This window comes from Cydia amplana, chromosome 4, assembly GCF_948474715.1.
Source record: "Cydia amplana chromosome 4, ilCydAmpl1.1, whole genome shotgun sequence".
NCBI classification, from domain to species: domain Eukaryota; kingdom Metazoa; phylum Arthropoda; class Insecta; order Lepidoptera; family Tortricidae; genus Cydia; species Cydia amplana.
In genome coordinates this window covers 21,727,601-21,751,914 of record NC_086072.1, presented here as the reverse complement: position 1 = coordinate 21,751,914, position 24,314 = coordinate 21,727,601, and the positions used below count along the sequence as shown (strand labels likewise).

The 24,314-nt window shown below is 39.2% G+C and overlaps 2 protein-coding genes across 3 annotated transcripts in view; both read right to left on the bottom strand.

The window, feature by feature from the left end:
• The window catches only part of LOC134647393 (proline-rich protein PRCC), a 432,482-nt gene that overhangs the window by 31,299 nt on the left and 376,869 nt on the right, over positions 1-24,314 (bottom strand). The gene's annotated exons all lie outside the window — the stretch shown is intronic.
• On the bottom strand, positions 37-22,413 carry LOC134647383 (carboxypeptidase N subunit 2-like). Its single transcript, XM_063501728.1, has 3 exons — positions 22,295-22,413; positions 5,008-5,408; positions 37-2,171 (listed from the first exon to the last, which is right to left on the bottom strand). Exons 2-3 carry the CDS (start codon positions 5,382-5,384, stop codon positions 320-322), a joined length of 2,229 nt encoding a protein of 742 aa, XP_063357798.1. The 5' UTR covers positions 5,385-5,408; positions 22,295-22,413; the 3' UTR covers positions 37-319.

The window sequence follows — 24,314 nt, the reverse complement described above, 5'->3', positions numbered from 1 at the left end:
TTGGATATTTAGGTAATTATTTATTAAATTAATGTGAATACTGTCCGGCAACTTAAAGTAAGGCTACGTTTACATAAATAAAAAACAAAAACTTTACATTCTATATCGTCTATTGTACGAGATATTAGTCTGACTAGTTGAAATTATAAATTGCTTAATTTCGTGGACGTGCTAGAGAGACCATTTGATAATTGTAATAATGCAATGATACTAATCAATGAAAAGTATAAAAAATAAAGATGAAACTCAGACCGATCGACCCTCACTACATTGGTATCTCAGGCGGATCTATCTTAATTGAACGCGAATAATATGTTTGCTATCTCTGCTTTCTATTTGTTTCTGTGTCCACTTCCGTGTTATTTTTCCTTTTGAACAATCTCATAGTCATTAGAAGCGTCGCGAAACCGAGACAGACAGCCAGCACTCCCAAAACGATCACTCGTGTTGATACATAGCCATTCTTGTGAAACGCTTCACCTACCAACGCGACGGGGCGAAGGATTTTGACGACAGGCTCGCAGCCTGACTCCCTGACGTACTTCGCCCAAGTTCTGTTGGCGTATGTCAGTTTCTGCGGCTTCAAGAAAGGTCGTCGTCCTGGCACAGTTCTGTTGGTGGCGATGCTCATGTTTCGCAGCTGGGTCTCGTTGTACCGACAGTACAAATGTTTCTTCTTCTTATTTCCTTTAACCACGATGTCTTTCTCGGCGCTCTTGGCTCCGATGAGCACGTCCAGGTCGCCCTTGATCATGTTAGCCCAGTCCCACATCTCTGCGATCTTGCAGTCGCAGATGAACGGATTGCCGATCAAATTCAACGAGTGCAGCTTTGGGTTGTTGACGAACACCTCGGGATCTATCGTGGTCAGGTTGTTGTTGCTCAAGTTTATTTTCTCCAATTGCTGTAGTCTATCAAGGAATAGTAGACTGCCCTCCGTAGAGCTGATCTGGTTTCCGGCTAAATTCAGATCAGTAATGTTATCCGAATTCTTAAAGGAATCGACGTTGAGTGACGTGATGTTGCAATTGCTTAGATCGAGGACGGTGACATGTGCTAATGACTTGGGAAACAGCGGTCCTGAGGCCGGTATCACTAGCGGATTTCCTCCGAGCCTTATTTCTCTCAAATCCATGTACGTGAGGTTTTTAAAGAAAGCGTTCGCGTTCAGTGGTCGTTTCAGACCACAGAATTCCAATTCGATTGTGGTTAGCTGCGTAAGATTACCGAATAGTCCGGCTTCGAGAGACATAAGGTCATTGCCTGAGAGTACTAGTCGCTTCATTGCAGTCAGATTTGAAAACGAATCGGGGGCAATGTAGGACAAGTTGCTGTAACCCATGTTCAGATATTCCAGCTTCTCGAGCGGCGCCAGTAGTTTAGCAAACACGTTGACGAGTGGGTTGTGTGAAATGTCTAATTCGACTAGATTATCGAAAACGTTAAAGTTGTACGGAAGGCGACGTAATCCGCAGTTACTCAAGAACAATCTTTCTAATCTAGGCAGAGGTGCCAAAGCTTCTTCCAAATCTGGCGCAAACAAGGGATTTCCAGAAAGGTACAGACTCTTCAGTCTAGTCGCATTCGCAAACGCGTCTCCAGATATCGGCCCTATTATTTTGCAGTGCGACAGATCCAATAATTCCAAGTGTTCGACGCTGCTGCCCAGCGTTGCCGCAACATCCAAGTCACGTAGCTCGTTGTCGGCTAAAATAAGTGTGACCAGGTTTGTGCAATTCGAGAACGTGTCTTCAGACAGCGAAGTCAACCCTGCCTTTCGTAAATTCAAATACTCTAATCTCGTCAAAGAGCCCAAAAGTTCTGTAAAGTCTGTGTTGGTTAAGATGTTTCCGGCAAGCTCTAAGTATTTCAGATTTACGAGATTTGAGAAGACGTTTTCGGCGACTGAAGTAAGATTGCAGTTGTTTAATTTTAGGGTGTCCAAGCTCGTGAGGACATCGAAAACTCCAGCGTCTAGAGAGTTCAAGGGGTTGTAGGACAAGTCCACGCTGGTGAGGGCAGTGATGTTGTCGAAGAACTGGGGGTTGATGCGCGTGAGCTTGCAGGAGCTGACGTCTAGGAATTGCAGGGTGCTCGAGGCTAGGAAGGGGCCCTCGACGGGCGCCAGGGGGTTATCCTGCAGCTCCACGTTCAGCAGGCCGCGGGAGTCCCTGGAATTCAGAAAAAATAGTGTGAATACAATGGAAATAGAATGAATTTTCTATTGGAATCCTCGGGTAGGATTTACATTGTGTCTTAAATTACAATTACATTCAGCGTTGTTAGAATGTTAGGTTTTTCTACCAGTAAATTTTGCGTACTACTGAGTAATCAAATCACTAAGGGTTCTAACAATGCCATTGTCCGTAATTAACTGCAACGGCTGTTTGTGGTAACTACCCCGCTAGTATATTTACCTACCACTCTAAACCGGATAACGGTGTACCTTCTCTACCTGGTACCTAACTGCAATTAGGAATCACTTTAAGTACCCATCGTATCATGAGCATTTGAAGGTGAAACATGTAGATGTCATTTTTACTTCTACAGGAGTCGTTTACTACTTATCAAACTATCGTCTTCTAGAGAGGTTTATGGCGACATTTTTATAGATGGCGATTAGTAACTTTAACGATAAAAGTGTGCCAAATAGTACGCTCCAATTTCGTACATTATCAGACCAACAATCCATCCAATTCAAGCAAATCTTACAGGAAAACGGTCAAGAATCAACCGTCGTCCTTCAGCCAACGTACGAACATGGAAATGGGCCTGGACGATTTCAATTTGCACCGTCCATTATCTAATATAGTTGGCAGCAATTTGCCGTGGCCACAACAAGTTCAACAATTGGACAATTTTATCATCAGCTTGTGCGCTCAGGGCTGGCTGCCGTGGGAAATGTACGTATGTATGTGTTTGGGTAAACAATGAGTCAGGTGGTAATTGATCTGTATGGCGTCAGTTTGGAGGATAAAAGGTTAATATGATCATGGATATGATGATGTTAATTGTAATGCGCAGGTGCGTGGTAATTGATTTGTATATCATCAGTGTGGAGGATAAAGTTTAACATAGGTTATGATGTTAATTATTTGGGATAGTTATGTTCTTTACTTTAAATAGGGCTTGCAATTCGAATATTCGAATTTGTCGAATATTCGACCTGTTTTGATATTCGAATATTCGGCCGCTCAGGTTTCGAATATTCGAATATTTTTTATTACTATAAAAAAATCTATGTCATCCGCTGTAGTTACAGTTTCTGTGTGTTTTACGGGTATTTACAGTGAATGAGGAACGGTAGGTACCCAAATACGAAGGAAATAATATTTTTACTGTATTCCTCTCGATAGACTTCGTGAATACAGTGAAACCTAACTCAATTTAAAAGAAAACGAAATCAAAAAGTATGTTATTTTTACGGTGCGTAAGTTTTAAGTTAAAGGGCCATTCTGTATATTCAGTACAAGCGTACGTTAAGCGAATTTTTGAAGTCTAAACCTTGCCACTTATCGCAATTCTCAAATTTAATCATACCAAACCTGCCCAACTTGGCAATCTAACCATGCACCTTTAGCTGACGAATAATCCACCCAGTACTCACTCAACTAACTTTTCCCCTTAAATATTCCAATATTATTATAATTAGCCGGCCATTAGGAATAATAACTTGCCAAAACAAATAAAGTCAATAAACATTCAAAATACAATGAAATTAAAGGCCTTTTTACAGGCCTCTGAGTGACAAGTTAATTTAAATCGGAAAATAATTACCTACTAAAAAAATATCTACATACCTAGGTGTTTGGATGGTTAAAGTTATATTATTTCACGCAACGACGCATTTATAATAAGTTTTATCAAGAAATATTAAATACGTCTAATTTTGGCGTTTTACTTGTTTTTATAAATGTGGGCATCTTATAAATACCTAGTAGGATGATAAAATCTAGTCAATTAAGTGGATTTCTGCCAAATATCCTTAGTTTTAGCAATATGTGAAAAAAGCTTTTGAATAAAACGATAATAAACCGATTTCTCGTTCCTTTTCTTATTTTTTTTTCGAATTTTTCGAATAATTATTCGAATATTCGAATACTTCGTCAGATAAAGTCGAATATTCGAATATCTGAAAGTTTCGAATATTTGCAAGCCCTAACTTTAAAAAAAAAGAGGCGCGGGAGAGGTTTGAACGCTCAGCACTGGGAAACTGGCGTTGTAAATCGAAGCACTTTACTTAAGTTGGTTATTATTTATTGTTGCTTTTTCTACAAAGGTCTAGTAAACTTTTCTATTTTGATGCCAAATTCTCAATAATATCAATCGAATATAAAACTTTGTAACAAATATTAGAATGACGTTTAGAGAACCCATTACCCTCGCTTATTACTTTTAATTATCCGGAAAGTAGCAATAAAAACAACTTTTAACGTGACCCATATAATTTAATTTTTAATTACTTAGCATTACCAATGAATGAAGCCTCAGCTGACGTAGGAAACCGACACGTTCATTAAAATTCACATTCAGCCTCAAGCCTCGTTAAAAATGGCTGGCATTTAAAATGCACGGCTTCATGAAAACTTGATGCGCTTACGGCTTACTTGCCTCAAGTGGGTGGGAATAAGGGCATGTTACACGTAGGCAACATACGAGTAGGTATATGCCCTATTTATAACGGGTACCTACTATTTAAATGATCAGCAAAAAATACTAACCGAAACTAACTGCTGAGAAATGCTGAATGCATTTTAATAACGACGCACTTAAATACCTACGTCAGAGAAATGGGAACTGGGTTAAATATTTTTTAAACACGTTTGCATTTTCCATGTATCCGGAATTACGTAGTCTACTAAATGTTAGCAGAGCAATTTATTTTCTTGTGGTGAAATAGAAAAAAACTAGATAGATGGTGAGATTTATGGCGACAGAACAGAAGATGGGCTGTAACCAGTATGAGTGGAACCCTCGTAAGTAAATATATATCAACAATCAACTTACAAAAACGCCTCAGGATCAATATAGCTGATATTATTCCCAGAAAGATCCACATCAATCAAATACTCCAACCCGGAGAACGCTTCTCTCGTAATCTTGGTCAATTTATTATTCGCAATCTGCAGTCTCCTCATCTTTATATCCTTCGGGAACGGCTTTAAGTCTGTGATATTGTTCTCGTTCAAGTCCAGAATGTAAACGCTCATGCTCAGCTCATCGTAGGGGATTTCTGTGAGGTTGCTCTCTGAACAGTCGGTGACCCAGTTGATTCTGAAGTAGTGGCAGTCGCACTCGTCGGGGCATTCCAGCTCGAAGCTGTCGCCGTTGAAGGCGGCGGCCATGCCGAGGGTGAGGAGGATCGGAAGCGGTAGGCGCGCCATTTTGTTAGTGAAGTCCCATGTTCACTGGAACAGGAGAGATGGTTGTCAGGAAAATTAAACAAAATGTAAACGCAAAACTGGAAATTTTACTTTCGTATATTTGGGATTTACAAACATAGCTGCTTAACATTTATAACTGTAGACCGAAATGTTAGGTGTTTTTGTTTTTTCATCTCTCGCACCCCCGCAACAATTAGGATAATATTATACTTTTGAACGTACTAAACTTGCTACTACGATCGTGGTTCAATTTTGGAATCTCGCTTGCTAGGGTCTATATTAGGATGAGATGCAAACAACCATTTAAACCAACGTTAATCAAATAAATAGGTAACTATTAGATGTTCCACCGTTTAGACTACTATTGCAGGGATCAATGGACCTAGCTATTACGTCCGCTACGCTGTAAGGGTTTATATTACTCAAGCTCTAACATAGACTGACCTGACGTGATTTATTTGCGTCTCTATCGCTATATTCACAACTGTTTGTAAAAGGATGTAGGTATACAAGGAATCCTACATAATTTGGACACGTGTGGAAGTGGAACAGAGTCGGATGACTGCACAAATAGTTAACGATGGTTACGTTTGTCACGTGAAAAACGTGAATGTGATTATTCCGGACGGATGTCTGTTATGCGGGAGTTCTGAACGAATTGACTGGTTTGATATTTACGAGGGGCGTTCAAAATATTCTCGGTATTGATATCTTACGACCTCTTCTAAAATTTCTTTCGTTACTGGCCGCTAAGGTTTATTCATTGACATTAAAAAAAAGTATAATTCGAACCGAGATGGTCTTTTGTTTTTCTGCAATTGCTGAACAAACATGAACATCATGTGCGAATTGACAATGTTAACTAAATTAGAACATCGATGCGTGATAAAATTCTTGACAAAACAGGGTAAAAATCAAAAAACCATAAAAGAGGAAATGGATTGTGTTTACCGTGAGTCTGCTCCTTCTTTATCTACCATTCAAAAGTGGTCAAGCGAGTTTAAACGCGGAAGGGAGAGTATTGAAGATGACCCTAGACCTGGCCGGCCTGTAGTAGCTACTTCACAAGAAAATATTGATAAAGTGGAAAAACTTATATTGGAAGATGGTCGAGTGAAGGTAAAATCTATAGCACAAGTAACCAATCTCTCTATTGGTACCGTACATGATATTATACATGACCATCTTAATATGTCAAAAGTAAGTGCAAGATGGGTTCCGCGAATGCTGACTCGGCTTCAAAAAGACATGCGTGTAGCTTGTTGTTCCGATTTTATTGACCTGTGCGGTGAAAATCCTGATGAGGTGCTGCAAAGAATAGTTACTGGAGATGAAACCTGGGTTCATCATTATGACCCAGAGAGTAAACAAGAGTCCATGCAGTGGCACATTAAGGGTTCAGATCATCCCAAGAAGTTCAAGGTCATCCCTTCAGCTGGCAAGGTCATGGCCACGATATTTTGGGATTGTGAAGGAGTATTACTAATCGATTATAAAGAAAAAGGTGTAAATATCACAGGACAGTACTACGCTAACATTCTACGTCAATTAAAGAATGTAATTAAAGAAAAGAGGCCAGGAAAGTTAACCAAAGGTATTCTGCTTCTGCATGACAACGCCCCCGTCCATACTGCTCATATTGCCAAGGCAGCTATTGTTGAATGTGGGTTTAAAACTGTTACTCACCCACCGTATAGTCCGGACTTAGCCCTCAGCGACTTCTTTTTGCTCCCCAATCTTAAAAAGGATCTGCGTGGAAATAAATTTTCTGACGATGAAGCATTGAAGGCGGCAGTGGAGGAGCATTTTTACACGAAAGATAAAAAATATTTTTACGAGGGATTAAAAAAAATAATTGATCGATCTTTTAAGTGTATGAACATAGGGGGGGGAGTATATTGAAAAATAAAAATATCAAACTTTTCGTACTTGTTTGTTTTCATTCTCATACCGAGAATATTTTGAACACCCCTCGTAATGTTACACCAATCAAAAATACCTGCAATGTTCGCGTGTAGCGAAGCGGTACGTAAAGAGTTGCCTCGCGCGTCAAATGGTTTATAAAACATTAATACATTTTTGGCACTACCACTTGGAAACAGACGTACTTTGTCATGTCTTATCTTGTCTTTGTCTCGTCTATGAAATTAGGTGGGTCTGGCTCTATAATTAATATTTTTTCGTACATTGAATTGAAGTGACCTCTGTATTGCCATGGAGGTGTCTCACCTAATCTGTTTACAGCTCAATGTGTTAGCCGTGTGTCGATAATTGGAATAACAAGAGCATGTGCGAGTAATTCCTTGCATTTACCTACCGACCCAACGTTGACATTCACTGACAAATCTAAACCTTATTGTAGCGAGACAGAGTCTACCAATGGTTATGTTATAAACGTGTCCCGTTAGTAATGGCCGTCAAAGGTAAGCATTAAACGCAAACATTTGGCTTGGCGTAAACATGAGGACAACATTAAGGACGTTATGATTGTAATGATGGGACGATTTGTGAATATTTTGCGTCGCAATACCCGCAATAAAGTTTGCTATTTAAGAGGCTTATCCTTACTAGCGTGACGCTGATGATTACCGTGACAGGCCAGACAGGAAAGCCAAGGTGGAGATTAAGCATAGATGGTAGGATCCTAATAGATGTGGTATACGCGTGCGTCCGCGAGGGACAAAACATAGGCAATGCGACACTATGATTGGTCGAATTTATTTGTTGCCCACCATAATCCATACTTATACTTTATGGTGGGGAATAAAAAAATGTGAGACTGACAAGGACAGTGAAAGCATATAACTGGAAACCGCCTTTGGGAACATTACCGTTCAAATTCTCGGGCCAAATTAGCACACATACACAATTACGCCTACATTTAAATAAGACGATACGTTTACAGAGCCTGTCTCTATTACACTAACGTACACAGCTAAGTGTAGATGAAATGCATATAATGTCAATAACTACCAATCAGCGACATTAATCCGCTAATAACCTTCTTGCTGTACGTACTGGCCGCTGAGAGTTCGCGGTTCATATTTGATTAGAATATGACTTGGACAGGGATAGGTTTATGCCATACATTGAAGAACCAGTCAAATAATTCACGTATAATAATTTAATGCAGATTAAAACATAACTAGTTAAAATGTTGTTATGAAATTAAATGACAGACTAACTCAACATAATTAAATATTCATTGTTGTTGTTGGCGCAACATAAGTACCTACTCGGCCGAAGACCAGTTGACGACACATGACGTCACACACATACGTCACGGCTCCCCGTTCCGCGTACCTACATTTAGACTGCACCGTACAGCCGAAGCGGCTGCACATATCTTGTATAGATTTCCAAAAAACCTAAACGATTACATGTATATCTAGTTGTTAAGAAAATAAAAGAAGATTAGTACTATCCTGAAGTTCCTTCATTCTTCATCAGAAGAGCTTAATTGAGGAGTACATCGAACATTTTGGCGACCGTGTTACTGTTGCTATGTGGACGCATAGCACGAATCTGCAAACTACATACCAAGTATTTACGGGAGAAGAACGGACCTGCTAATTACCACCGGGATCTAGAGGCGGAGTGGAATACCTACCAGAAAGTGTGATACCTAAGTGCCGAAAATTAAAGTGGTGTGCGCTGACGCCGACTTCTAGAACAAAAGGGAGGTTAGCCCGTTCCTTATCCTACCTAGTACCTACCTAGTATATTGTGTTAGCCCTGTAAAGCTTCGTTTGTGCGAGCAAGTCTCATTTATATAATTAAGTGCATAATTTATTCAGCTAAAGCATATTTGAAAGCGCTTAATCAGCAAGTAGTAATAGCACTTAGTAACAAAAAATAATCATTATTTTAACGTTAAACCACATTTAGTTGCATATTTTTCCTTGTTTACGTTGCTATCTACTTTAAAATAAACATAAAGATCTTTAAAACTACAAATTACTATTACGATTTTTGATTGCATCAGCCATTTACCGTTATCGAGACATAGGTACCTGCATTTGCAGTTGTGCCTCAATATTGCATTTATTTTATGAAATTAAAGTTAATAATCGGATAATCCTTAACTGTATCGCATCTCTTATCGCATTTAGCTATTGCATATAATTTATTTTACGTAAATTATAGTATTACGGCCGAATATTCCAGGATTCCCGCCCCGTGCGCCCGCGCCGGCCCCTCAGTCGCCTGCGCCGAGTGCTTTGTTCTGGTTATCAGCCGGTGAGACGTACAGCTGTTTCTTATAAGGCAATCGTACATAACAGGTATTTATTGCACTTTTATTTAACCGCTTGACCTATATTCGTAATTAGTTTACAACATGTCTGACACAGAATTGAAGGCGAAAAGAGCATCGATTAAGGGTCGATTAACTACATTTAGGAACTATTTAGAAGAGTTTAAGAAATTAAAACAGGTATCTAAGGCAAATTTAAATGAAATTAAATTAAGATTGCGAAAAGTGGATTTGTTGTTTGAGGAATATGATAAGATCCAGTCGATCATTGAAGTGGGTGAGTCCAAGGTTAAAACGGACGGACAACCAGCCAGCGAGCAGGATTTTAGTGAGCGAGAAAATACAGAAAAGTTATTCTTTTGTGCAATTAGTCAGGCGCAGGAATTGATCGCGGCTAATGAGCCTCGCTCCTCGCTGGATGGGGGCCCGGACGACGACTCGCGCTCGTCCCGCAGTGGGGCGGACGCGGGTGGTGTACGTCTACCAACCATACGTCTGCCTAGCTTTGATGGTTGTACCAACAAATGGTTAGAGTTTCGTGATGTTTACATATCGATTGTTCACAACAATGATAATCTCAGTGACATTTGTAAATTTCAATATTTAAAAGCATCCTTATTAGGAAGCGCAGCGTCTGTTATTCAATCATTAGAAATATCGGCGGCTAATTATTCCGCCGCTTGGAAACTAGTTTGCGATAGATTTGATAACAAGCGCCAGCTGATTCATACTCACCTTAAGTCACTTTTTAATGTGTCTTTGATAGGAAGGGAGTCTGATAAGTCTTTGCGTTTTCTAATTGATCATGTGTCAAAACATTTGAGGGCTTTAAATAGTTTAGGTGAAAAAACAGATAACTGGGACACACTTATTATATTTATGTTTGCAAGCAAATTAGATACCGCCACTTGCACGAAGTGGGAAGAGTATAGGAATAGCTTAGCGGAGAATCCTAGTCTGGATAATTTTTATGAGTTTTTACGTCAGAGGGCCGATGTGTTGGAAATGATTTCGGCGACAACTACTAGTGAAAAAACTGAGAATAAGCAAGTTAATTATAAACGAATGGATAAAGTGCAAAAATCATTTGTTGCCGCGGCGAGCGATTCTAACACATCGAGCAACTCAAACATAAGTAATGCGCGAGTATGTCGTGTATGTAACGGTGATCATTTAATTTATAACTGCGAAAAATTAAATCAGATGTCAGTTGATGAGCGAAATGCATTGATAAAAACTTTAAAAGTGTGCATTAACTGCTTCCGTGGTGGGCATTTTGCACACCAATGTAAGGCGAGTCCATGTGTTATTTGTAAGCGTAAACACAACACTCTTCTACACAAAACTATGACGCCGGATAAGCAGAAGGACGGAGGTGAGAAGGAGTATGTGTGTGCGCCCATATCGTTATCAGTCTGCGACGATAGTGAGGTCATGATGGCTACTGCAGTTATTTTAGTTAAGAACGAAAAAACAAATGTAATGCATGAGGCTCGTTGTTACTTCGACTGTGGGTCTCAATCTAATTTTATATCTGAGGCGCTGGTGGAGAAGTTAGGCATACAAGGTGAGGATATAGATGTCAACATTACGGGTATTAAAGATATTTCGTTCGATGTCAAAAAACACTGCGCGGTAACTATTCAAGCGCGTAATAGTAGTGTTAAGGGACCTTGTGCGCGAGTTGATGCCTACATTCTCTCTCAGATAATGAAACCCTTACCGTCAGAGGAAGTGGATATTTCAGATATTGAAATCCCTCAAAATATCACATTAGCAGACCCAAGTTGGTACAAGCCTGCGGATATAGACATATTAGTAGGCGGTGCGATATTTTGGGATTTAATACGCAATGGACAAATTAAGCTTGGTAAAAATAAGCCTAAATTGCAAAATTCAATATTTGGTTGGTTAGTGGTAGGAAAAACAATGTTAACTACTAAGAGTAGTAAAACAAAAACTGAGCATTGTGCTTTCAGTAGGGAAATACGCGATCAGCTAAGTAAGTTTTGGGAGTTGGAGGAAGTGCCAGCTGCACCAGTGTTGTCCCCAGAAGAGGAGGCGTGCGAAGAACATTTCAAGCAAAACACACGACGCTTAGCTGATGGCAGATTTTGCGTCACGCTGCCCTTGAAAAATCAACCAGATGTTTTAGGTGACTCGTATAGACTAGCAAGGAAACGGTTTGATTCTTTGGAGCAGCGGTTTAGAAGGCAGCCTGATGTAAAATCGCAATATGTAGACTTTATTAATGAATATGCACAGTTGAACCACTTATCAGAGAGCAATAAGCCTGAAAAGGCCAACTTTCTGCCCCACCACCCGATTTTAAAGGCCCAAAGCGAATCTACGAAGTGTCGCGTCGTTTTTGACGCGTCAGCTCGGACTGATTCAGGCTACTCGCTCAATGACATTCTCATGGTGGGTGCCACGGTGCAAGACGACATTTTTTCTATTCTAATACGATTTCGTCAGCACGTTTTCATATTCACAGGAGATATAGAAAAAATGTATCGGCAAGTAATCGTGGAACCTTCACAGAGACACCTTCAAATGATATTATGGCGTGAAAATGAAGGTGAGCGCATGAAGTACCTAGCCCTGAATACGTTGACGTATGGCACGTCTAGTGCGCCGTTCTTGAGCACGAGATGCCTAGCCCAACTGGGCTATGAATGCAGTGATCCTTTGATAAAGGAGGTAATTGTCCATGATTTTTACATCGACGATTTGATAACTGGTACGGATGATGAAGGACAATTATTAAGCCTTTATCAAGGGGTCAACAAAACATTAAGTTCAGCTCATTTTAACTTGAGAAAGTTAAAAAGTAATTCGAAGCAATTTATTTCTGAAGTAATGGAGACAAACAGTTCTCAACAGGATAACTTAAAAATATCGAATCAAAGTAACACGCTAGGCGTGGAGTGGAATCCAAATACAGACAGCATATTAATGAAATGTTCAAAGTTGCCGTTGTTAGATAACCATGTAAAATACACTAAAAGGGCCGTCCTATCTGTAGCTTCAAGTATATTTGATCCCTTAGGGCTGTTGAGTGTATGCGTTATTCTATGCAAAATCTTTTTGCAATCATTATGGTCACAGAAATTGGACTGGGATCAGGAAATACCTCAGGCGCCGAACTGTATCTGGACCAGATTTGTCAACAATATTCATTACTTAAAGGAAATAAGTATTCCACGCCACGCCAGCTGTAGAAATGCGGTTGAAATTCAAATCCATGCATTTTCGGATGCCTCGTTAAAGGCATATGCAGGATGTATTTATTTAAGATCAGTAGATGAGTTAGGGCATTGTACGGTTCGACTTTTGTGCGCTAAAACAAAGGTCACGCCTTTGAAGGCGACGACTATCCCAAGATTAGAGCTTTGTGCATCCTTACTAGTTTCGCGTTTATGTGAAAAGGTCGTGCAAGCTTTACGCTGTAATATCGCAAAAAGATATTTTTGGTCAGACAGTAAAATTGTCTTGGGTTGGTTGCGCATTCCTACAAATAAGTTATGTACTTTTGTGTCGCATCGAGTCGCTGAAATAAATGATAAGTGTTCGAATGCTGCATGGATGTATGTCCCTTCAGCACAAAACCCGAGTGACCTTGCCTCACGAGGCGTGTTTCCGGACGAGCTACAGTCGTTGTCACTGTGGTGGGAGGGACCTGCATTCCTGCAGGATACAATTGATCAGTGGCCAGAGCAAACTGAAGCGACAGAAAAGAGCTTACCTGAGTTACGTGTATATGCGGCAAGAGTTGAAAAACCGACAGTACCGATAATCGATATGTCAAATTATTCAAGTTTTCTTAAACTTAGAAGGATATTCGCGTACATGTGTCGATTTATCAATAGCTTGCTGCGTAAACCAAATTGTGAAGCTAGCACTTCATTTACTGTGGACGAGCTTGAACAAGCAGAGTCCAAGTTAGCTTATTTGTCACAAAGAGAAAGCTTTCCTAATTATGATAGTAATCCAAAGTCTATCATTGGATTAGGTAAATTAACTCCTTTTGTCGATGACTCCGGATTGATTCGAGTGGGAGGAAGATTAGATAACTCTAATTATGATTTCGACAAAAAGCACCCTATTCTCTTAGATGCCAAACATCACTTCACTGAATTGTTGTTTAGATATTTCCACTTCAAACTGTTACATGCGCCGCCACAACTTCTTCTGTCAGTCATTCGCGAACACTATTGGCCTTTAAATGGCAGAGTACTTGCTAGACGTACTTACAACAATTGCACGCGCTGCAAAAGAATGAAAGGAGAAGTAGCTCAGCAAATCATGGGAAACTTGCCAGCTCAGCGGGTAACACCTGGCTATACGTTTGAGGTGGTAGGTACTGATTTTGCCGGTCCATTTTTTGTGAGTAACAGGAAAGGTCGTGGTGCAAAACTCCATAAGAGTTACCTATGTGTTTTTATAGATTTTAAGATAAAGGCAGTTCATTTGGAACTTGTAAGTTCTCTGAGCACAGAAGATTTTATTTTAGCATTGCGTCGCTTCATATCTCGACGAGGAATGCCTCGAGAGATATTTTGTGACAATGGGAGAAATTTCGTAGGCGCCAGTCGCGAGATAGGCGAGTTTCTCAATGCTGCCTCCAGTTTTGTGTCAGATGCATTTGTAGACGATAAGATAGTCTTTCATTTTTCACCTGCGTACGCTCCAAATTTTGGAGGCCTTTACGAAGCAGCTGTCCGGTCTGCGAAATTTCATATGAAAAGGGTGGTAGGCAATACTCACTTAACTTTCGAAGAGTTGACATCGTTGTTCGCACAGATTGAGGCCGTCCTAAATTCCAGGCCCCTCTGTCCCATGTCATCCTCTCCAACCGATTTAGCACCTCTCACCCCAGGGCATTTTATCATTGGAAGACCCCTTGTCTCGCTACCGGCACCTGATTTGCAAGATGTCAATCCTAATCGGCTTCATAGATACGGAAGGATTGAGCAAGCAAGGCAACACTTTTGGTCGAGATGGAGTCAAGAATATATCTGCGAATTGCAGCAGCGTACCCGATGGCAGCAGCGACGCCCCGACATCAAGCCCGGTCAGATGGTCCTGATAAAAGACGAGGCGACATCACCACTGAAATGGCCATTGGGACGAATACAGGCAGTATATCCTGGAAGCGATGGAGCAAGTAGAGTCGCGGACATACTCACAACAAAAGGCACGATTCGACGAGCCATCAATAGGATATGCCCCTTCCTAGATGAAGATAAGGCTTAAAGCCAAGGCTTTAAGAGGCGGGAGGATGTTGGCGCAACATAAGTACCTACTCGGCCGAAGACCAGTTGACGACACATGACGTCACACACATACGTCACGGCTCCCCGTTCCGCGTACCTACATTTAGACTGCACCGTACAGCCGAAGCGGCTGCACATATCTTGTATAGATTTCCAAAAAACCTAAACGATTACATGTATATCTAGTTGTTAAGAAAATAAAAGAAGATTAGTACTATCCTGAAGTTCCTTCATTCTTCATCAGAAGAGCTTAATTGAGGAGTACATCGAACAGTTGTATAAATGTATTCCGCTATAATAAGTATTTTGTATATTTTATTATCAATCTATATGGCAGTGTGAAGTCACGTTCAGAGCCCGTACCATGAGTCACTACAGTCAAAACTGACATTTACGCTATCGAGAACGTAATTTACTTTCTATACATCTCGTTTGCACTAATATGCGAGTACGAGCGAGATGTATAGAAAGTAAATTACGTTCTCGACGGCGTTTATGTCAGTGCCAAACTGATGGTAGCCGTACTGGTATAGTCTGTCCGTTTTTCTAAGATCAAGTACGCCATTGTAAATGTATGGCGAACTTGATCTTAGAAATCGGACAGGCTATACAGCCTGCAAAATTTTCCGCTCTTTTCTACTGACGGAAATGGCTTGAGAGAGAACCTACATATATGTGACAGTAGAGAGTGGATTCAAATGATCAACATTTTAAGATAATGTGTGTATTTGTTAAATTAATTCAGTGAAAGCGTGATAGAAAAAAATGTATCTACATATAGGAGACCGGGTATGATTATCTCACGGGTTATCTCATGAATAGAACATAATATTCTAGATATCTTGCCAGGCATCCACTCAATTTCATGTCTCTCTAATTGGACAGCTTTTTTCCATAGTTCTCTGCGAATAGCATCTTGTGGGAATCTGAATGGAAAGTAGGGCTTGCAAATATTCGAAACTTTCAGATATTCGAATATTCGACTTTATCTGACAAAGTATTCGAATATTCGAATAATTATTCGAAAAATTCGAAAAAAAATAAGAAAAGGAACGAGAAATCGGTTTATTATCGTTTTATTCAAAAGCTTTTTTCACATATTGCTAAAACTAAGGATATTTGGCAGAAATCCACTTAATTGACTAGATTTTATCATCCTACTAGGTATTTATAAGATGCCCACATTTATAAAAACAAGTAAAACGCCAAAATTAGACGTATTTAATATTTCTTGATAAAACTTATTATAAATGCGTCGTTGCGTGAAATAATATAACTTTAACCATCCAAACACCTAGGTATGTAGATATTTTTTTAGTAGGTAATTATTTTCCGATTTAAATTAACTTGTCACTCAGAGGCCTGTAAAAAGGCCTTTAATTTCATTGTATTTTGAATGTTTATTGACTTTATTTGTTTTGGCAAGTTATTATTCCTAATGGCCGGCTAATTATAATAATATTGGAATATTTAAGGGGAAAAGTTAGTTGAGTGAGTACTGGGTGGATTATTCGTCAGCTAAAGGTGCATGGTTAGATTGCCAAGTTGGGCAGGTTTGGTATGATTAAATTTGAGAATTGCGATAAGTGGCAAGGTTTAGACTTCAAAAATTCGCTTAACGTACGCTTGTACTGAATATACAGAATGGCCCTTTAACTTAAAACTTACGCACCGTAAAAATAACATACTTTTTGATTTCGTTTTCTTTTAAATTGAGTTAGGTTTCACTGTATTCACGAAGTCTATCGAGAGGAATACAGTAAAAATATTATTTCCTTCGTATTTGGGTACCTACCGTTCCTCATTCACTGTAAATACCCGTAAAACACACAGAAACTGTAACTACAGCGGATGACATAGATTTTTTTATAGTAATAAAAAATATTCGAATATTCGAAACCTGAGCGGCCGAATATTCGAATATCAAAACAGGTCGAATATTCGACAAATTCGAATATTCGAATTGCAAGCCCTAATGGAAAGTAATGTAAAATGACAATACTAAATTTGATTAATAATTTGAAATAACTAGGTAGTTTTTTTATAGTTCCATCTCATGAAATAAAAAAGGAAAATACAAATCTGTAAGAAGGAATTTATTACTACACTTATAATTATATAGAAAACACCTAAACCAAACATAAGTTAATAAAATAGTCTACTTCATTTGGCATAAAACCATCCCTATTATCCTCGCAATTTAAAAAGTCGTATGTTGTTATGAAAGTCGTATGCAGTTATTACGTTTTAGCTTAGCACGATAGTATTGAAAAAATGTCGTCATGTTTATTCCAAATTTTACTGAAGTTATCTGTTTACTACAAGTGAAAAGTGATTCCACTGTCCTTGATATGAACTAAAATAACTTCTGCACCACTTCACGACACATGAAGACATTTTTAATTACAAAAAAACGTAGTTTTTATAAACTAATTTAGCCATTCGTCACTGACTGTCATCTCGGCCGAACTGAAGTTGCCAATCGAACACTCTGTAAGCACCGCCTACAATCGAATACTTTACGTTGGGTCATAATTGAGCGGACAGAATACTTCCATGGTTTATATGCGTTCACTGGACAAGGACAAACAATAATAGCGCTTTCGCTGCTAATCCTACTGCAAGATATACATAAGACCCCGACCCCCATATCCCGTTCGGTCATTTCCCCCCACCCCTCATGCCTGATCCAGTTAAAATACTAGATTCATGAATCATGAGATTAAGGGATCACATGGACATTTGACATGTACCTATCCTGAATTGGTGGAGTTTTTCATGTCTATCATCGTCATCGTCACTTTCTAAAAAGCGCGGGAGTGAAATATGACAGCTGCACGCCTATTGCCAATATTGCCATAGGAGGGATGTGTTGCAAAATATTTGGTCACTTTGACTCACTATATTTGATTCTGACTATACAAGTAGGCAGATTTTCGGGAGTACAATCCTCTATGTTTAAATCAATGAAGCCGAGGGACACAGAATCAGTCAACTTTTATGTAAAAGCTCATATACCCCGCCTTCGCTTCAAACCTTTGTCTCTTTCAGTACCTACTCGCAGGACTTGTTAACATTTAATCGCCAGCCCTGATTTACACAAACACATTTGTAGCGAAAGGGCGCAGCCGCCATTGTTGTGATCGTAATGGCTGCCATCCTGCGCCGGCGCGCGCCAGAACGTTCTAGAATTGACGGCTGTTGACCGGACTGTGGACCCTTACATTGGTCTCTCCGATGTTGATGCATGGCTCAACAATAAAATATAAATATTGCTAATTGAAAACCTTTAACGGTTACGCTAGAATTCCGTAGCTGGCTTAATGGGGGTATGTGTGACTCGTGTGACTGTTTGACCCTTGAAAAACCAACATCAACTTGGAAAAAACCTTTAATCCAAACCCATCGGCATTCGATATTTGTTAAATGGAAATTATATTCCCACATGAGTCCCTCGGAAAAAAGGCAAATATAATGCATGCAGCATTGACACTGATTAAACTTTCACGATTTTAACGATATCCTAGTTCGAAAAACTCGTGCGCCTAGAAGATGTTGATGTACAATTTAGCCAGTCTTATCCGAGACCATGGAGGCAACGCCGTCCTCGAAACGTCGGAGTTAAATTACGCGATTAAGTCCCGTCGTTGTGGATTTTTGTTTTTACAGAGTATAAATACTCAATTAAGGTTCTTATTAAATAGTGTCATTATTTAGTGTAGTTAACTACCTCTAATTAATAATTTCAGTAGCTTTTGGCAAATAATAAAGCAACAAAAGGCTCCATGCACCGATGCTCGAAAATATAATGACGATGTTTGCTTATACCTAAGCGGGTGATGAACCTACTCGTACAACATATAGGTAATAAAACTAATAAATGTAGAATACATGTAACATTGAGTAGTAGTAGTTCTACTTTCATTCGGCTGTGTTATGATTGATGTCACAGAAGGGAAGTACAAAGAACTACGCAGGTCTGACTGTAGGTGACTCACGCCGGTCGCATGATGCATTTCGCGAAAAAAAATCAAGAAAATTACTGAGAGAATGCGTCACATTGTCTTCCTTGTTCGGAGCTAACAGACGTATGTGAAAATGAGACTCATGTGACCTAGGTACAACAATTTTGAATTGAAATGGTTGAAATTGACCCGCTCTAACCTTCCTAAAAGTTAAAATTAATAACAGCATATTAAAGTCAGTAAAGTGCAATTAAAAACAGCATATGTGCCGAAGTCTAGTTAAAGGTACCACACTTAGTCGCATACCGCAAGGTCGAAATTTGCTTGTATCGTTACACGAAATATACGAATAACCTGTCAAACGTCCGTTATGGCAAGCGGCAAAGTGGGACTTTCTGCTTGGAAACGACACATAAATACATTCATAGATCGCTCTACTACACCCGTACCGCGAAAATCGGTGTAAAATTGGCTGTTCCAGAGAATGGGACTGACGTTGATGTTTTCTATGAGACAGGATTTTTTTTTCGCGAATTCAGATTAGGTTCCATAATGAAAATTGTTTCGACAAGTAGGTGAAGTAGGTATTCGGTGGCTACTTAGATCGAATATTAAAGTGTATGGCTAAACGTCGAAAAAAGGACGTGGACTTATAGGTAACTTTGTGATTTAAAAAGCGGCCAAGTGCGAGTCGGACTCGCCCATGAAGGGTTCCGTATTTAGGCGATTATTGACGTATTAAAAAAAACCGACCAAGTGCGAGTCGGACTCGCGCACGGAGGGTTCCGCACCATGAACAAAAAATAGAGCAAAACTAGCAAAAAAAACGGTCATCCATCCAATTACCGACGTTGCTTAACTTCGGTCAAAAATCACGTTTGTTGTATGGGAGCCCCACTTAAACCTTTATTTTATTCTGTTTTTAGTATTTGTTGTTATACGGCAACAGAAATACATCATCTGTGAAAATTTCAACTGTCTAGCTATCACGGTTCGTGAGATACAGCCTGGTGACAGACGGACGGACGGACGGACGGACGGACAGCGGAGTCTTAGTAATAGGGTCCCGTTTTTACCCTTTGGGTACGGAACCCTAAAAACTACTTACTAGATCTACATTTTACCACTTTGGAAGTGTCTCTCGCGCAAATTATTCAGTTTAGAAAAAAATGATATTAGAAACCTCAATATCATTTTTGAAGACCTATAGATACCCCAGACGTATGGGTTTGATGAAAAAAAAATTTTCGAGTTTCAGTTCTAAGTATGGGGAACCCCCTGACTGAATACACTTTTGATGGCATTACATGGAAACATGTTCTACGTAGGTACTGGACAGCCGGAATGAGGTCAAAATCCATGGCCAAAATAGGGCCAAGTCTGTATTTTTACCTACCTACTAATAATGTATTATTAGTTATAAATAGTTGTTTTCAGTCATTTAGTACTAATAAATTCCCTTTGCTCCTAAAAAAAGTTACTTACTTTTGAGTTGCAAATGGTAAGTTGGCCTATGGAGGAACTTGGTCTTCAACAGAAGGACATATATGATGTCACGATCCTCAGCATTGAGGGACCAACTGAAGAAGAAGTTGGCTTTAATTTTATGGGATTTAAATTATGTCAGTATTGGTATTGGGCATATGATACTTTGTTATTGAAACCGTAGCGGGCACAGCAAAGACAATTAGCACTGAAATTTTCACTTAAGAACCTACTATAAATATTTACTTGTTAAAAAATGTTTTAGGTTATACTAGGAAAACCCGCCCAGTGTAAATTCTGGGAAAAACATGCGAGCCAAAAAGATGTCATAATTTTTAATTAGTCTGCCGCGAATCACTTCGTTCTGGAGCTTCGTTCGTTTGTCTATTTGCTTCTATCACTCGAATATACAAGAGTGAAAGAGAGGCAGATGATTTTGATTTCCGATTTGGATTGCTACTGTGGTTTGCTATACTTACTCGTCGTTAGTTACGTACTGAATAATAAGTGGTCCTTCGAGCCGGATGGGAAAAAAATTGAACGGAAAGGGTCGCGAACACTAAGTACCTATGTACCTATAAATAGGAACACGAAACATTTATAAGGCCGGTAAATCTACAATATGTATTAGTAATGCTACGAGATGAGGGATACCTTAACTGTGCTTTAATTAGACATTTATCTAATACACAACACAAGATAGACAAGATAATTAACTGCGGCTGTTTGCAATTAGTAATTGCGTTAAGCAATGTTACACCTGCATGTTGTGGCTATTACGTCGCCTTGTCTAGTCTTCGTCTTTTTGCATCATTGCACATGTTATTGTTATTGTTACCCGATTACGAAGAGGAAAGTTTCTTGTGTAGGTCGCTGATTTAGTTAATCTATAACCTGGTGTTTCTGTTTGATCAGTCTTTATGATACGATCAAATTTTCTGTATATTACCTAATCTACTTCTTTACACCATTTGCTACCATATTTTGATTGAGTAGGTAATCATAATATATTAATAAAAATGGGTGACACATCACATGAAACAGATGTACAAGTTGCGTAAAGTTTCCAATAAAATCGGAACGTACTCTGAAATTTTAGGAAAGTTTTACAGAAAACTATCATTTTGAACATGTTTCCGAAATTTTATCGTGTGGAGATTTCGCTGGGAAAAGTTTCCGACGACACATCAGTTAATATAGAACAGAACACAACAAGACCAAAATGTCCTACCGTTGGAAAATGGCCTCTACTTAGAACTACTTACTTAGAAGACGGTCAAAGTAGCCCAATGCGGTTTGGGGACTTCAAACATTCATTGGATTTTTTTCCAATTCAGGTTTGCTGGTGATTTCTCTCGATGTATTCTTTCACCGAGGGGCAACTGATAAATATGGAATAGTATTTCGTACAGAAGTAGAAAAACTTAGTTTGGAAAGCGCACACCTATTTGCCGGCTACTTTTTTTGACGCGGGATTTTAACGGTGTCTAGGCTGTAATAGCCTGCCTATTAGTAATGTCTCATACAAACGCATAAAATGAACATTATACTCATCTGCTGTACCTAGTCGGTTAATAGTAAGTAACATAGGTATACTAAACAAAAGCTAAACAAACAAAACGCTCGCGATGTATTGTAAGTAAAAATATATGTATTCTAGTATCGTTAATACGAGTATACAACAATACTCAGTAATAAGATGCTAATCACAACACAATAATTTGCATAAAAACTGCCACTGACCCACAAACTATTCTAAAAAGTCACGTACACAATCAAAACAATATTTAAAATTACTAAAAAAGTTGTGCGCAGAATACGACCCTGAGGTACTCCTCAATTTGTGGGCGCGTTGCGAGTCGGTAAAATCCGGTGCAAGGGTGCATTAGGTGCATATAATATTTTTAATGTAAAGTAAAGCTCACTTACATGACGTGCTGGCCGCTGCCGCGCCAGTTGGGTACTGAGGCGGAGGCAGGCTAGGGATGTGTTGAATCGATATGTTTTTCTTATGTGTTTTTGTGAGGCACGTGGGTGACAGAAGTGAGTAGCTAAGTACAAGTACAGTAAGGGTACCTAGGTATGCAACTTTACTACTTAATTGTGCAGGTTGCATTGTATTATATGACGAGACATCGGAGATGGTTAGACAGAAGTGAAGATTTTTAACCGACTTTAAGAAATGGGAGGTTATCAATTCGACCGTATTTTTTGTGTTTGTCACCTCAGACCTCCGTAATCCGTCATGTGTAACAAACTAATTTGGAAATAGTACAGTGGGCAACCGAATGTCATCTTCTCTCTAGGTGTTAACGTTCGGTCGCGCAACGTATTCGTATATAGACGTCGCATATATACCTAATACCTATACAATATACCTTATACTTTATACCCATCTTATACCTAATGCTCAACGACAACTTAATTGATGTTGCTGGACTGGACCGAACGTGTTAATGCAAGAACGAAATATTTATTTTAAACAGTAGAATATTCTTCTAAAATCCATATTCTTCGACACCAGTTTACCAGTCAGTCCAAGTCAAGTTTAGAGTTTCCTATTTCATGACACATTTTCCTTTTAGTTCAACGTTGCTAGCTAATTGAATTAGGCGTTGATCCGATAAATTAATTTACACGACAGACAAACAAATATATATATAATACAATTATCGCAGGATTTATTTCCATAATTTGTTTACTCTTTTTGTGTTGTGATTACAATGCTACCTGTTGCGGTCAACCTCGTGTTATCTTATCAAAAATCCCGTAAGCTCATAAGTCGGGACACGTAATATTAAACACTCAGTTTTACGGAATAATAATTATTATCTCAGTTCACATTGTACATAAGGTAGGTATAATGGTGTGTAAATATTTGAAGGGTGCACGGAAAGAACATGTCTAGTCACTTTATCTAGTAACATTTTGATAATCGCGGTTTTAAAATTTGGAACAATGTCAAAACGTATGGGAATTCCGTGACCAGGCCCCTATTTCACCACGGTGACAGGTGCGACAATTGTCGACATTACTGTTACTGACGTCACAGGCCTCCATAGACTACGGTAACCGCTTACCATCGGACGGGCGGTGTGCTTGTTTGCCACCAACATATTAATTAAAAAAAAACTCCATTATATCGCCAATAAATAAGTACTTATTTTGTCACAAGAAACACTACAATTGTCACGAAATTCCGACACAGAGGGCCTACCGCGAACCACGTTCGACGTGTTGCCTCTCTATCGCACTTGTAAAATCGTGCGTAAGTGTGACAAGGAGGCAACATGTCGAACGTGGTTCGCGGTAGGCCCTCTGAACTCATTTGGTGTCAAGAATTACCGAAAGTTCTATTAAATCGTGTGACAATTGTCATCATCATCATCATAAACTTCGAAAGAGAAATACCTGTATTTATTTGGCCGATATAATAAAGTTTTTTTAAATAATACAATGACGGTGGCAAACAGGAATACGGCCCGCCCGATGGTAAGCGGTAACCGTAGCCCATGGATGCCTGTGACGTCAGCAACAGTGACATTTGTCGAATTGTCGCACCTGTCGCCGTGGTGAAATAGGGGCCAGGTATTATTTAACAAAAAAAAGTTGTGTTACATTTATTATACAGTGGTAGCAAAAGATATAACTAATACTTAGTTCATTAAGAGCTCTTCATTTTGAGATAAAAATCTCGTTTTCTGAAAAAAGTGACTAGACATGTTCTTTCCGTGTACCTATCCTTCATTTAACCCTTCGTATGTCTAAGCACTGATCAGTGCTTAGACATACGAAGTGTTAAATATAGGTATAGGTAGGTACATTCTTGTAAAATACGACTAAAAAATTATAATTTTTCCTAGCAGACTGCCAATTTCAGCACGTTTCATTCGTGCTTTCAGAAGTGCGTTAAGATTAACACTTTTAGTACAGTTTTAAGTCTATCCAC